At 49.8% G+C, this 14,266-nt stretch overlaps 1 protein-coding gene and 1 long non-coding RNA gene across 5 annotated transcripts in view; one reads left to right on the top strand and one right to left on the bottom strand.

Moving 5' to 3' along the window:
- LOC139597173 (uncharacterized) overlaps positions 1–5,432 on the bottom strand; it is a 24,455-nt gene extending 19,023 nt beyond the window's left edge. The window contains exons 1-2 of one of the 4 annotated variants that reach the window (XR_011681540.1): positions 4,883–5,432; positions 2–216 (exon numbers count right to left, since the gene is read on the bottom strand). This is a non-coding gene — a long non-coding RNA (uncharacterized lncRNA). The remainder of the gene's footprint in view (position 1; positions 217–4,882) is intronic. The other 3 variants (XR_011681538.1, XR_011681539.1, XR_011681537.1) reach the window with 3 other exon arrangements.
- BRWD3 (bromodomain and WD repeat domain containing 3) overlaps positions 4,554–14,266 on the top strand; it is a 50,125-nt gene continuing 40,412 nt past the window's right edge. The window contains exons 1-5 of the mRNA XM_071442199.1: positions 4,554–4,786; positions 4,872–4,930; positions 5,076–5,105; positions 5,362–5,421; positions 12,995–13,145. Of these exons, the coding sequence (XP_071298300.1) occupies positions 4,750–4,786; positions 4,872–4,930; positions 5,076–5,105; positions 5,362–5,421; positions 12,995–13,145 (337 nt within the window). The 5' untranslated portion in view covers positions 4,554–4,749. The remainder of the gene's footprint in view (positions 4,787–4,871; positions 4,931–5,075; positions 5,106–5,361; positions 5,422–12,994; positions 13,146–14,266) is intronic.

A 14,266-nucleotide genomic window follows, 5' to 3' on the forward strand; every position in this document is an offset into this window, starting at 1 on the left:
CCTGCTTGGTCACTTACACCCAGCAGTAAATTTGCTGCTATAAAACTTGGGGGTTTCAGGCACTCTGAGGTACAAAGTTGGAATTCAGAGATGCTGAGGATGGACCTGACACTGATATCATTCCCCCAGTTCTTCTGCTGGCAGAGCTCAGAGCACACAGGGACACAGAGCCACCCCTTTTCCGGGGTGTTCCATCCACAGCTGGATTTGGCATTTCTGTGTGAAATAGAGATAAGGAGAAACGTTTAGATAATAGTCAGAAATTTCACTGCTTTGCAAACCAGGCAGATTCAGTTCCCCCAGTCGCAGCAGGGCTGCACACACTGATCACAGCTCACAGCAGCTAATGGCTGCCATAAGGAATGTGAGATATGGATCAGTCCACGGAGCAAGGGATGACACTGCTCCAGGCAGCTGGAATTTAGGCTGAATGGATTTTAGGATTCTGAAAAGGAAAAAAACCATCATATTTACATCACCAGAACAAGTAATTTATCAACAAGATGAACTGCTGCAAGATAGAATTTAGAAACAAAGGCGAGCGGCGTCCTGGCTCGTCCTCCATCGCCTTCCTATGGGATAATGTCGCTCCCAACTCTTGGGTGTCTGGCACCATCTAGAGGAATGATTGGAATGATGCAGCAGAGAAATTAAATAATAAATTATTAAAAATAGCAAAAATCCTAGAGCAGATCTTGTGTAATATCCAACAGCTATTTAGATATTATTTAACAGCTCTTGTCGAGGAAGAGAACCACAGGAAGGAGTGGGAACTTGGAGATTTTTCCTGCAAAAACAGGATGTTGGTTTGCACATACAAGCCCTGCACTCCAGCAACTGTAATTAGTGCTAAGTATTTTGCATCTCATTTATTTTTTAAAATAAACTATGATATCAAAAGTTGAGGTTTTTCTATGTAAAGATCTTAAAATAAGCTTGGACTTTTTAATATTCCTTTACTCACAGCTGTGTAGCACAAGGCACCAACTCCTGAATTCCTTCTGAACAACTCTTATTTTTGAATCAGCTAAACAAAAACTTGGATTTAATTTAACTACCATCCTTATTTGTCATTTAGCTCCATATGAAAGACCTAAGATGAGCAGAATGTTCATAGAAATCCCTGTGGGTTGCTTCCAACTCGGGGGTATTTTATGAAATGTACACAGAAAATATTCTTTAAAAAAAGCCAAAAATGCATAATTTGTTCCAGTGTTTAAATCCAGCTGAATTCAGGCATGTGAATCCTTACCTACATTTACTGAAAAGGTCCAACTGCAGGTGAACCCACCACACCCACCCAATTCCACTCTAAACTTTCTTTTTTTGATTTTAACTGTACATTTCCGGTTCTACTAAACAAGTCTGTTTTCACACATGGCTAAAGCAGGATTTGACTCATGAGGGCAGAATAATCATAAATAAAAAAATGAGAGAGACACCTTTACCTGGCTTTACAAGCTAATTGTGGGAAAGTTCATTTAATTTTGTAGTCAAATTAAACAGGGGGTTGAGTTTTACTTTTAACTACAGCTGAGAGTAAAACTCCCTCCAACACCAAACGGGGAGAAGTGATGGGTATTTGAATGTAATCAGTTCCTAGTCCTAAAATCCCTCCAAAAATTTCGTTTTTTTTTTTTCTTTAAAGAGCAGTTTGGAAAGAAACAGCTACAATCCAGCTTCTTCCTTAAAGCATCTCTGCTCGTGAATCCTTCCGTGGCTCATTAGTCTGTTCTCCCTCCTCCTGCCACCAGCTGCTGCTGGCATTTACATAACAGAGCTCTGCTCTGAGGAAAGATGAATCAGCACATCCATAAAATCCTGCTTTCACTCCGAGATTTACTATCACCCCCAGCATGCTGCTGCTTGGATGCAGAGGATCTGGAAAAAGATGAGTCATGGAGCTGCAGAATCCACGTGTGGTGTGGAAATGGAGCTCCTGGGGAAAGAGAGGATGGGCGTTACTCACCACACATGACTCCTGGAGGGGAAAACCCGGGAGAGGTGGGAAGAGGTATGGAGAACAGCCCTTGTAGAAGGCTTGGGGAGAGATGAAGCAACTGGGAGAGCGTTAAGGAAAGGAAACTGACGGGCCAGGGAGTCAGGAATGTTGGCAGGGACAGTTTCCACTATCCCAGGCTGCTCCAAGTCCCATACAACCCAGCCTTGGACACTGCCAGAGACCCTGGGGCAGTCACAGCTTCTCTGGGCACCCTGTGCCAGGGCCTCTCCACCCTCACAGGGCAGAATTCCCTCCCAGTATCCCACCTAACCCTGCCCTCTGGTAGTGGGAAGCCATTCCCTCTTTCCTGGCACTCCAGGCTGATGTACTCTCTCTCCACCTTCCCTTCCAGGCAGTGGAAGGCCACAGTTAGGTCACCCTGGAGCTTCTCTTCTCCAGGCTGAATCACCCAAATTTTCCCAGCCTTTCCTCACAGCAGAGCTGCACTCTCCCTCTGACCACCTTGGTGCCTCCAATGGATTTGCTCCAACAATTCCATGTCCTTCCAGTGCTGGGGATCCCAGGGCTGCAGGTGGGGTCTCACCTAAGCATGGATGTGGAGCTGTTGGCACTAAAATGCACCAGGACATGTTGCTGGCCAGTATTTATGGAGCTGTTTTTCCCTCTGACATAGAATTCTGTTCAGCTCAGGAAGATGCATTTGTACTTTCAGGGTATATTATAAAACATCATCTGTGTTTTCTCCTTTGCCTTCCCATCATGCATGAAAAGATGAGCTTGCAGTTCTGGGCTCTGAAGACAGGTGGGAGAAACATTACCCCTCTGGAGAGTGGGATCAGTGTGTGCTTCTCATGGCTGGGAATTCATTCTGAGAACAGCAGTTTCACCCTGTATCTCCCAGGAAGCTCTGCAGCTCTGGAGCCTCTGGGCTCCTGCTGGGAGAGCTGTTACTATTGGGAAGCCACTGGAATTTGCAGCTTGGTGAGGTGGCACCTTGTGTCTGTCCACTGAGGAGCTGAGCAATGAATCTGCCCTGAAAACATTTCAAGAGTAATTGTTTGGAGCCTACAAGAAAAATGGAAAGGGACTTGGGACAAGGGGGAATGGCTTCCCACTGCCAGAGGGCAAGGTTAGGTGGGGTACTGGGAGGAAATTTTTATTGTGAAGGGGCTGAGGCCCTGGCAGAGGGTGCCCAGAGAAGCTGTGGCTGCCCCATCCCTGGAAGTGTCCAAGGCCAGGCTGGACAGGGCTTGGAGTGTCCCTGCCCATGGCAGGGGTGGGATGGGATGAACTTTAAGGTCCCTTCCACCAAACCATTCTGTAATCATCTCAACAGTCACTGAGAACTCAAGAACTTTAGAGGACGATGAAGAGGAAACAGGGTCCACAAATCGCTCAGTTAATCCAAGATCCTGGCACAAAACAACTTCCACAGGTGGATGAAGGGGCAGGTGAGTACAGGTGAATCATGTGGAGCAGCTTAATGCCAAATCCCCAGATCCATCTCCCTGGGTGCCTGGAGGCATCCTGTGGAGCTGCCAGCAGGAGGGACTGCATCCTGACTGCACAGCAACAAAACCCTGAGCCAGCGCTCCACAGCAAACCCAGTCCCGAGCAGCTGCTATAAATATGTGCTCAATCTGAATTTATTCTTAATATTACCAGAGCATCGACTCACAGTGATTCAGCTCTCAGTATTCCAGGCAGGAAGAGAGGCTGTCCTTTGTTATGCCATGATGACAGTGGTTTTTACACTGGATTTCTAACACCAAATGTCAGGTACTTGAGATAAAATACAATTTACTTGATGTGTTTTAGCAACTCATTGCTGAAGTGACATCAATTTCAGGAGCTCTGACAGGATGCATCCCATGGAAAAATATTTACTTCCATTAAAACTATCTACTCTGACCCTGACCCCTTTGTTCCTTGAGAACAAAGGTGCTGTATCCATCATATTGGAATTTCCTGGTCACTGCGAGCAAACACTTTAACTCTTAAAGCCACCCCAACCTGAGACACTTCCCTGCAGCCAGGCCTTGTTTACCGGGAGCCCGGAAGGGCCGTCACCTCCCCACTGAGCAATCCTGTGTCCCCTCCGTGGCCGGCTCCATCCCCCTACCCTTGACAGGATCCCTAAGATTCCTGAATCCCTTCATTCTCTTAAAAACTGCTTCGTTTGAGGCACACATGGGGCTCCATTTCCCAGGCGCTGCCAGGGAGGAGGCCACGACCAGAGGACGAGAACACTGCGGCCGTGAGGGCCGGGAAGAGCTGGAGTCATGAGGGCCGGGGCAGGGACAACCGGGAGCGCTGAGGGCGGAACCCGCGAGGACAGAAGCCGTTAGGGCTCCCCCGTGACGGCTCCCGGGGCTTCTAAAGCACGGCCCGGCTCAGCGCAGCCCCGTGACGGCGGCCAAACGCCTCGGGCACATCCCGGCTCTCCCGGCCCGGCCCGGCCCTTCCTCTTCCTCCTCCTCCCTCAGCCGCCGCCCGGAAGTGGCGGGCGCCCCCCCGCGGCGCGTCACCGCCCCGCCCTTCCTGCCCCCCCGCCCGCCCGGCACTGCCGCGCGCGCCCCCCGGCGGCGGGCGGCGGCGGTGCGGGCGGTGCCGGCGGCGCTCGGTCCGCGGAGCCGCGATGAGCCCGGGCGGGACCCGCGCCCGCACCCGCACCGGGACCCGCGCCCCGCACCGGCACCGCCGCTCCGGCATGGGGCTGCGCCCGCACTAGGAGCCGAGTCCCCCCGGGGCGCCATCCGCCACCTCCCCTCCCCCTCCCGAGGAGGATGGCGGCGGCGGCCGCCCCGACCCAGCTGGAAGCCGGTGGGTATCGCTGGCGGCGGGGGCTGCGCTCCGCACCCCCTCCGTTCTAACCGTGTCTAACCCGCTCTCCCCCGCCCCTCCGCAGAGCTCTACTACCTGATCGCACGGTTCCTGCAGTCCGGACCCTGCAAGAAATCTGCCCAGGTGAGCGCGGAGCCGGCGCTCCGGCCGGGCCGGGCGGGCGGCGACGGGACGGGACTGGACGGGACGGGGCGGCGGAGCAGCTGCGCTGCGGTCGCCGGACTCACGTCCTTTGTGTGTGTGTGTCTGTGTGTCCCTCTGTCCCCAGGTACTGGTGGAGGAGCTGGAGGAGCACCAGGTGAGGCGCCTGTCCCGGCGGGACGGGGGAAGCCCTCGGGACGGCGGGGTCGGCGTTTGCCCTGCCCCGTCTAACCCAGCCCATCTCCGCCCGGGACACCCGGCGGGAGCGCGGCTGCCCCGCGGCGGGGCCGGGGGCAGCGGCCGGGGGGCTCCATCCCGGGGGGCGCAGGCGGGCACCGGGGGGGGCTCCCCGGGGAGGGGTCGCTCGGGCTCTGACGGCCGCCCCCGTCCCCGTGTCCGTGTCCCTCCCGCAGCTCATTCCGCGGCGCCTGGACTGGCAGGGCAAGGAGCACCGCCGGAGCTTCGAGGACCTGGTGAGACAAGTTTCACTCTTGACTTTTCCGACAACTTCCCTCCGCCCCCCGCGCCGCCGTCGCCGCCGCACCGGGCGCCGCGTCCCCCCCCTCGCCCCGTGTGTGTGTGTGTCCCCCCCACTAAGGCTGCAGGCTGCTCCCCGCCGAGGCCGCGGCGGGCCGCGGGGTGCGGAGCGGAGGGGCGGGCAGGGAGCGGAGGCGCGGCGGGGCCGGGGGCTGCCGGTGAAACCCCCGTGGGCCGCCCGGTGGCACCGGCGGAGCGGCCGCGCCGCGCTATTGTGGGGCCGGGGGTTATCCGAGGGCACGCACCGGGGCCCGGCGTGGCCAATGGCGCTGCGCCTTACAACGCGGGGAGCGGTGCGCGGCGATGTGAGGCGGCCCCTGATTGGCTGCGGCGGCGCCGCGGCGAAGCCGGCGGGGCGGGGGGCGCGGGGCGCGGGTCCCCCCCGGTCCCCCCGCGCCATCGCCGCCGCCTCGCCCGCGCCCCTGGGGCTGCCCCGCTCCGGGCCGGGCTCGGCCGCGCTGCCGCGGCCCGGCGTGGGGGGACGTGCCGGACGTGCCGCCGGGCCCGGCGCTGCCGGGCTGGGTCAGGGATTCCCGGCCTGCGGCGGCCTGCGCGAAACCCGCCCCTCTCCGCGGCGTCTGGGCCTGCTGTCAGGCAGGAAAGGAGGGGTTAGGAAGTGTGGTGTTGTGGCTGTTAAATGCCGGTGAAATACACGGAGTGGCTGCTTGTGCTGAGTGCTGAACCCTATCAATGCGTGTCATTGAGGAAGGTCAGTCCCTCCGCAAGGCCGGGGGTGGGGGGTGGCCCTTGGCCCCGCACCCCCCGAGATGTGTCTGTGTGAAAGTGACAAAACCGAAGCTGTTCCAGTCCTTTTCCAAAGGGTCCAGGCGGCCTTGTTTTCATTTCTGGGAGCTCTGGGCAATGACGTGTGGCGCTGATGTAGCACTTTGCAGTTGGACGGCTGTAAACTTCCCCATAGCGTTTATAGCTCTGGTACCTGTGCCCAGCGCTGGCACTCACCTGCAAGGAATGGAAAGCACGTCCTGGCCTCTCCCGGCTCCCATGGAGCAATAGTGACGTGGGATTTTGCCATTACTGTTGCTCAAACTCCTCTGCGTCTGGCTCGGGAGCTGGTTTCCCACTTTAGCAACGTTGTAGGAGCTCAGGTGTGGACAGAACTCCTTGTGCCCAGAGCAGACCTTTGGACCAGCTGCCTTTCCCTGTCTAAAGCCTCTGCAGAATTTCAGGTGGAAGCTGGGCTTCCTCACACATCTTGTGGATAATTCTGGGACTGTAAATTGAGTGAGCAGACGTAGAGTAAGTTCTGCATTCAATAGGTTTTGGTACTCTATGGTATTCCTAGAGAATCTGAAGTCTAACTGTGGGCTGTCTCAGGTTTAGCGTGGTACTGCACCCAATATCCAGGAGGAGTGTTAGCAATGCCACTGTGCAGTCTGGTGTCAGACAGAGTGGTTTTGCATATCACTTTGATTAACATACTATTTTTTTTCTTTTCATTCTCTGTGGCACAGATATAAAAGCCTTAAAACCTTAAAACCTTTCTTTAAATATGTGTGTGAACATGTACTTTTCTTTAACATTTCAGAAACAAGAGAAAAACCATTTTGAAGTGAGTTTTGGAGTTAATGGGAAATTTCTTATTCCTGTATAAACTCATATAATAATTAAATTTAAGATTTTTTTTCCCGTGTCTTAAACTAATCAGCACTAACCCATACTTTTAGTTTGGCCATTCATCTAGTATTATTTGACTGTTTCTCATGGTTTGCAGCAAGGAACAGGCTTATAAATGAATCATTACAGTGAGACAGGTTGATGCCAGGTGGGTTGACCTGAGTTTCTGTCTGTGAATCCTCAGAGTGTTAAGGATATTGAAGAAAGGCCTTTTCTCCCTCATTGCTTAGGGTTTGCTGTGTTTGGAATTTGGACTTTTGGCTGCATATGATTGTTTATTAACCTAAGCTCCTCGACTTCAGGGCTGGCTGGATGTCTGAATGTAATGTTCAGAACAGAGCCAGGGTTATGAAGGACACAAAGCACTCCAACCTTCTTTATAATTATCTCAGGCACATAATGAACCAAAATTAAATTTGAGATGCCAGCAGTTGGAGGTAAAGGGCTTTTTTCAACCCATTTCTGCTTTTTACAGCCAGAAACCCAAAATCGTTTACAATCTCAGCTGGGTGGTGCAGCTACTCTGGTCAGGCAGGTAATTGAATTTGTGAGGGTTTACAACCCAGAGAAGTCTGATTTGTTTGTGTGCCCAATATTCAGACAGAGTATTTCTTGTTCTGTTGTTTCAGCTTTGTTTTCCATCCTCAGTGTGGCTGTTCAGGTTCTGAGTGGTGTTTTTCAGAAAATATGCCAATACTGTGACCACTGAGTATGCTGTTACTGCTCCTGGGCTTTTGGGAGTGATGAAGATGGAGCAGCCCAGTGGCCACTGGATGGTTTTTATCTAGGGAATGTTTACTCCCACTTCACTCGAGTTTTTAGGCAAGATCTGAAAGCTCACTGAGATTCCTTTGTTCCTTTTTTTTTTTTTTTTTTTTTTAAATAAACCTAATCTTTTACTTTAAATATCAGGTATCACAGCGCAGACGAGTAATTTAAGACACGCTAATAAGAATTGTACCCATGGAGCAAAACCACACAGAATGCAAGTTTATGTGCATTTGTGTTCCCTTTGTTTTTCCTGTTTATTGTCATGTTGGAGCACTTTTTTGCCTGCAGCATGTGGCTGCCTGTCTAGGTAATCACAGAGTCACAGAGGATCCTGAGCTGGAAGGGACACACAGGACCATCAGTCCAGCTCCTGGCCCTGCACGGACACCCCAACAATCCCACCCTGGGAGCGTTGTCCAAACCCTCCTGGAGCTCTGGGAGCTTTGGGCCTGTGTGCATTCCCTGGGGAGCCTGGGCAGTGATTGACACCCTCTAAGGGAAGAACCTTTCCCTGATCTTCACCTAAATGCCCCTGACACACTTCCAGCCATTCCCTGGGTCCTGTTCCCTCTCTCAGGGAGAGAGACTGGAGCTGCAGCCCCCAATGACTCCCCTCAGTTCCCTCTTCTCCAGGCTGAATTCACCAGGTGTACTCCACAGTGGTTTTACTTTCTCACTGCTGGTGGTCTTGAGACATGAGATGTGTTGGTAAAGGGGAGGGTCTGGGAGTCAGAATCCCAGACTGGTTTGGGTTGGGAGGGACCTTCAAGCCCATCCTGTTCCCCCTGCCATGGGCAGGGACACTTTCCACTAGACCAGGTTGCTCCAAGCCCCATCCAGCCCGGCCTTTTGAAGGTCTGAAGTGTGTCCAACTTGCAGGCAATTAGTGCTCTGGTTTTAAATGAGCCACAGCAGCTTGGTGTGGAGTCAGCTGCTCTACAGATGAGTCAAGCTGAACGACTCCGATTATCAGCACAGTCTCCAGTGACCTGCTGTTCCACATTATCTTTGTTTATTCCTGATAAAGGTGACTGGCTCTGCTCTGGTTTTAAGAACTTTCTGATGGACTGAGTCTTCTGGCTCAGCCTGGTTTGGTCTTTGTGCTGAAAAACACATAATTCCAGGCAAAACAGAAAATCAGCTGTTTTTGGAGAGTGGGGAATTTGTATCCATGAGCGGCTGTGCTGGTATGGAACAGCTTATGGGATTTGGCTCCGAGTTCCTGCCTTGCCCATCTGCATTGATTTAAAACTAGCCCTGAGTCCGAGGTGCTGGTATTTATAGATCCTGCCAATCCCAGCATTAGCAGAGCAGAGATGTTACGGTTTTGTCACCTCAGGAAAATGTCATCTGTAGCATGGTCGTTCCAACCTGTTCTCTCCAGAGACCCCTGTGGGTAAAGGCTTTTTTAATTCCAGTCTAGATGCATATTAATGGCATCTTGTGCTGGTCCAGTGTCTGAGCTTCCTTCTGCTGAGATTCTCTATTTGAGGTCATCAGTAATTTCCTGCTTGCTCAGCTGTCTTGGCCTCTTGGCCTCCTCCACTGCTTTTTGATACAGTTGTCAATGGATTCTTAATTGATGGTTATTTTGGCAAATGAGGGAAGTGTTGGATGACTACCTGGAGGAGAGAAATCCAGTGCTGAGGCCCAGCTGGACCTGCCCAGCAGGAATGGGAGCAGAGCAGCCTCCCAAGGGCCACGTCGCTGCCGCGTTCCAGTCTGCAGCTCCTGCCTCCGGTCTGTGCTCTGAAGAGATGTTCCACTGGGCTTCCCAAAAGAGATGGTTCCCAGAGCTCCCTGGTTCCCATCTCTGTCAAAACAGACATCTTACTTTAAGCAGCAATCACAAAGAGACTTTTTTGGGTTGTTTGTTCCCTTCCTTGGAGAAGGAATTGTCAGCAGCTGTAGAATCACCGACTCCTGATTTGGAAGCGACCCACAAGGATCATCAAATCCATCTCCAGTCCCTGCACAGACACCCCAAGAATCCCCCCTTGTGCCTGAGGGCGTTGTCCAAGCAGGGATCAGAGTCACACCAGGGGATTTGGTTTCAGGGATCCAGAAGCTGCTTGTCCCAGCTCCAGGGAGGACTCTCTGCTCGTGGTCTCTGAGGTGATGCTTCCAACCACAGGACCATGAACAGGTTTGAATTTCTCCCAGCCCGACGTGACTTCACTAATAGTTCTTTCCTTGTGCTTATCACTGGAGCAGCTTATCTCAGCCTGGCTCAAGCAGCCAGGACTGGGAGAGTTTTTTTAAAAATAATAGATTGGCTTCACTTAATCTTTCACTTTCTAGAACTATTGTACCTGTGTGGTTACTGTGTCAGAGAACTCATCTGGTTCTGTTGCATTCTTGTGCTCTCGTATTTTAACTTTTATAGGATTTTTCACATCCTAAGGCAACAAAACATATTTTCTTTATGATTTATCCCAAGATGCAGCATTTGTTCTCACTTAGCACGTTTTCAGCTCTGCATTATTTGAACATGCATGGTTTCGGCCTGTATTATTAATCTCTAATTTTTTCCAGTTTTCTGATTATTTTCTAAAATATTTTCTAATATACTTGAGGAGCTGATAATATCCTTGCTCCTGTTTCATTTTGCCACGTGGGATTTGGACAAGCATACACCTTTTGCCTTTTTCCATCCTTTAAGGAAAATCTGATCTGGGAAATGTTGGTTTTTTCAGCTGGATGTTTGCAGCTTCTAGAAAAATACTTAAAATCCATTTACAACTCTCTCAGAGGTGAAAAGAAGGATTTTTGATTCAAGTTCTTCTGGGAACCTGAAAATAGAATTGCTTGTTTAGCTCTGGGCTGTGATTTAAGCATTTTTTTCTGGAAGTTATTATGGAAAAAAGTCACCAGGAGAATTTGCTGCTCCTGCTGCCTGCCTATGGAGCTGTTTGTTAGTAACATCAGTGCTAATATTCAGATTAAGGGCTGCTTATCTGGGGCTGTTGTGGGTTGTAGAAACAAGGAAATGTGCAGGGAAAGAAGTGAGATCAGGGAATGCTGTCGGGCCCCATGTGTGTCAGTGTTTGCTCTTTGCTGTTCCTATAAAACTGTGCCTTCATCTTTAAGCCACCAAGTCCTTTTCCATTTTGGAGGTAGTCAGGAATGCTTGTGGAGCACCTTGGGCTCTGTCTCTGCAGTGGGATATTTGCTGCCAGGCTTAATTCAGCACCTTCCTAGGCATGGAATAGGGTCAAACTCCCAAACCAGCTCCAGGGTGAACAGGGAGTGTTTGCTGTGCTACACTGGGAAAATAGTTTGGATTTTTTACACTTTCAGTGAGAATGGTATGGTTTGGGTTGCTCTGGAAGTAAAACTTCAGAGCTTCTAGGTTGGTCTTTTTGATCTTTTAATCTGAAGGTTGATACATTGCTGTGTGTTGGCAATTGGTGACTGAGGGGCTTGTTGCTAGTTATTAGAGATGGAAGTAAGAGTTTCATATTCAGATTTTACTTAACTGCAGATTCTCTCTCTAGAACTTCCCTTTCAGAAATCTTACACACTGAAGGGAGGCTGCTGCAGCATCATAAAATATTTTTTAGCCTAAACACGTTTACAGTGTTTCAGGAATGAGTTAAAATAAGAGGCAAATACCAAAGTTTGGATAATCCTTTTCTCTCATTACAACTTCTGTTATATCCCATCATTTACAGTGAGAGACAATTCATGCTCATACACTGAACTTCACTGGTTGTACTACTGGGAAGGTGCTGATGCAGTTTCAGAACTCTGATTTTAGGGAAAAAAGCTGAAATGACTGGAGAACCCTGTCAGTGCAGGAGAACATTCACAGGGTCATTCCTTGATGCTCACTCACAGGATGAAAAGTCTTGGAATGAGAACATGGTAATGCACTCATCAGGCTCCTCATTCCTGCACTGAAAAAATGATGATTCTGAATCTTTAGAATCATCATGATTGATGAGATGATTCTTTAACCAGCAGTGACTGAGAGCTGAGTAAGAGGGAGGAGCCTGTCTCTTCTCCAAGAGTTCCATTCACACTGGAAGAGTTTTTAGTCATATTTAATTAACTGGTAATTTGTATATTTAATTAGATATATTTCCCTTTTCTTTTTGGTTAAAATCTGAATTATGGGACAGTCTTGATCCATCTCATGGTGCAGGTGGTGACATTATCCAGCCCTGCCTGGCTTTGCTGGGTCCTGTAGCTCCACTGCTGTTGCCCAATTAGAATAAAAAAATTCCCAACAACGTGTGCTAATAATCTGTTTGATGACACAGTTGAGTGAACAATGTTTTGGCAGCAGGGCTGAGGGAATTGCAGACCTTTTCCTCCTTCCTGATGCCTGGCACTCCCTCCCTCTGGTGTGCTGGGGCAGGAGCTGGGCACATCCCTGGGACCTGGGTAGGCAGGAGTTGATCCATGGGCAGAGGTGGATGGAGCTGTGTGTCCTGTGTCAGAGGAGCTCTGATGGGCAGCTCTTCCTGCCAGTTTGTAAACAGGGGAGTCAGGCAGTGCAGGACATTCTGGATAATGAGGCACAATTTATTTGTGGTTTGAACAGACTGTCAGAAAAACTGTTGCCACTCAGTCTCTGTCCAAAGGGAAGAATACAGGATGTTCTCCCAACATGACAAAATTGGAGCCTACACATGTGGGTCTTAAAGATACTCCCAGGAGCTGGGAAGTGGAGATTGAGTATTGATTTTAGGGATTTTAGGTAATTTTTAAGGTTTTTATTCTTTTGGACATGTGCTTCATACAGTGATGTCAGTGCAAGGGTGTTTCAGTTAAGCAAAAATGGGAAGAGAATGAACTGAAAGGTAAAATAGGCTTAAAAAAAGTTGTTTGAGCAGAGCACTGCACTGGGGATTTTTGTTTCTTTATAAGGGATATCCTAAATTTATCCTAAATTAAGCTGTTACAAGCTGAAATTTCTGATGTGGCTTTTGCAACACTCCACATCACTTTAAAATGCAGTATAATTAATGTTGAGGGGATTTTCAGGGGGTTTAGGCTTGGTTGCAGTAACTTTACACTTAAATATGAAGCAAAGTACTACCAGTAGAAGGAAAAAATAAAGCTGTTTTCAAATGTCTGTGCTGTTTGTGTGTTTAGGTGGCTGTCAATGCACACATCCCCCCAGATTATCTTCTTAGGATCTGTGAGAGACTTGGACCCCTCCTGGACAAGGAAATCCCCCAGAGTGTGCTGGGGGTGCAGACTTTGCTGGGTGTCGGGCGCCAGTCTCTCCTGAGGGCAGCAAAAGGTGAGATTCTCAATTTATCTGGGCTCGAATTCTGTTTTAATGATTAACCCTCTTTTGTTGCCATTCCTGTTGGGATATCTGTGTGTTTGCATTAGCCCTGCTTTGTCTCCTGTGCTTCCCAGCTTTTTTCTTCCTGAAATGCAGTTGTTGCTGGCCCTGTTGGATATATTTTCTTGGGTTGAAAATGCCATTTTAAGCAATTCTTGCCTACAGTTGCCTGATATTATTACTTCCTCTGCCTCCTTCCCCAGTGTGTTGGTGTTTGTGTAAATGATGTGAATGGGATTAGGGGTTTGACGTGTCTGAAGAATGCCATTTTTTCCATATACATTTACACACATCTGTGTCTAAAATCACAGAGCTGGGCTATTTTTCAGCCTGGCTTTTTCCATTCTTTGATTCCCTGCCCGTGCAGACACAGGACAGGGTGGTGGCATTTGGGGCAGCATTTAGGGAGTAGCAGAAGGCCAGGCTGATTCTTCAGTGACAATTCCTGCTTGTGCTTGCTTCAAGTTAATTTAAAAGCCCCCATTCCTTTCATGAAGAGAGCACCCGTCCTTTTCCCTTTGAAAAACTCTCTCTGCTTGAGAGAATGATCCTGAGAGCAGTTTTGTGTTAGAACTAAAGAGATCTGAGAGCCATCTGCCATTGAAGTGATTCCTCCTTTCCCTCCTCACTCCATGCCCTTGCCACTTCCTCCCTGCAGGAGCCAGAACTTCCTTGATCCTCTGATGTGCTGATTCAGAGAGCCGAGATGTTGCAAAATTTGTTGTAGTGAATTAAATGAGCTGGTGGAAAAGGATCACAGGGCTGGAGGTGACACAGGAGGAGGAGCATCATCCTGGGAGAGGAGGAGGGATGGGAGAGCAGGACCTTCCTGTTTTGGTGACAATTGAGCACTTAATTCCCCGCATCCTGTGAAGTCACACCGTGATGATGCTGATGAGCATCTGCTGATCCATTGGATATCTCCTGGAGGGATGAGCTGTTCCCAAACACATTGCCCTACAGAGTTTTGGGACTGAGTCTTGTTTTGCCTGTGCTTTGCTGTAATTAGGTGCAGAAATTCAGGTTTGCAGAGAAACATTCCTTCCCTTCACACTCAGTTTGCAGCTTAGAAG

This window comes from Agelaius tricolor, unplaced genomic scaffold, assembly GCF_023055355.1.
Source record: "Agelaius tricolor isolate 1412-34295 unplaced genomic scaffold, bAgeTri1.0.p SCAF_17, whole genome shotgun sequence".
Lineage (NCBI taxonomy): Eukaryota > Metazoa > Chordata > Aves > Passeriformes > Icteridae > Agelaius > Agelaius tricolor.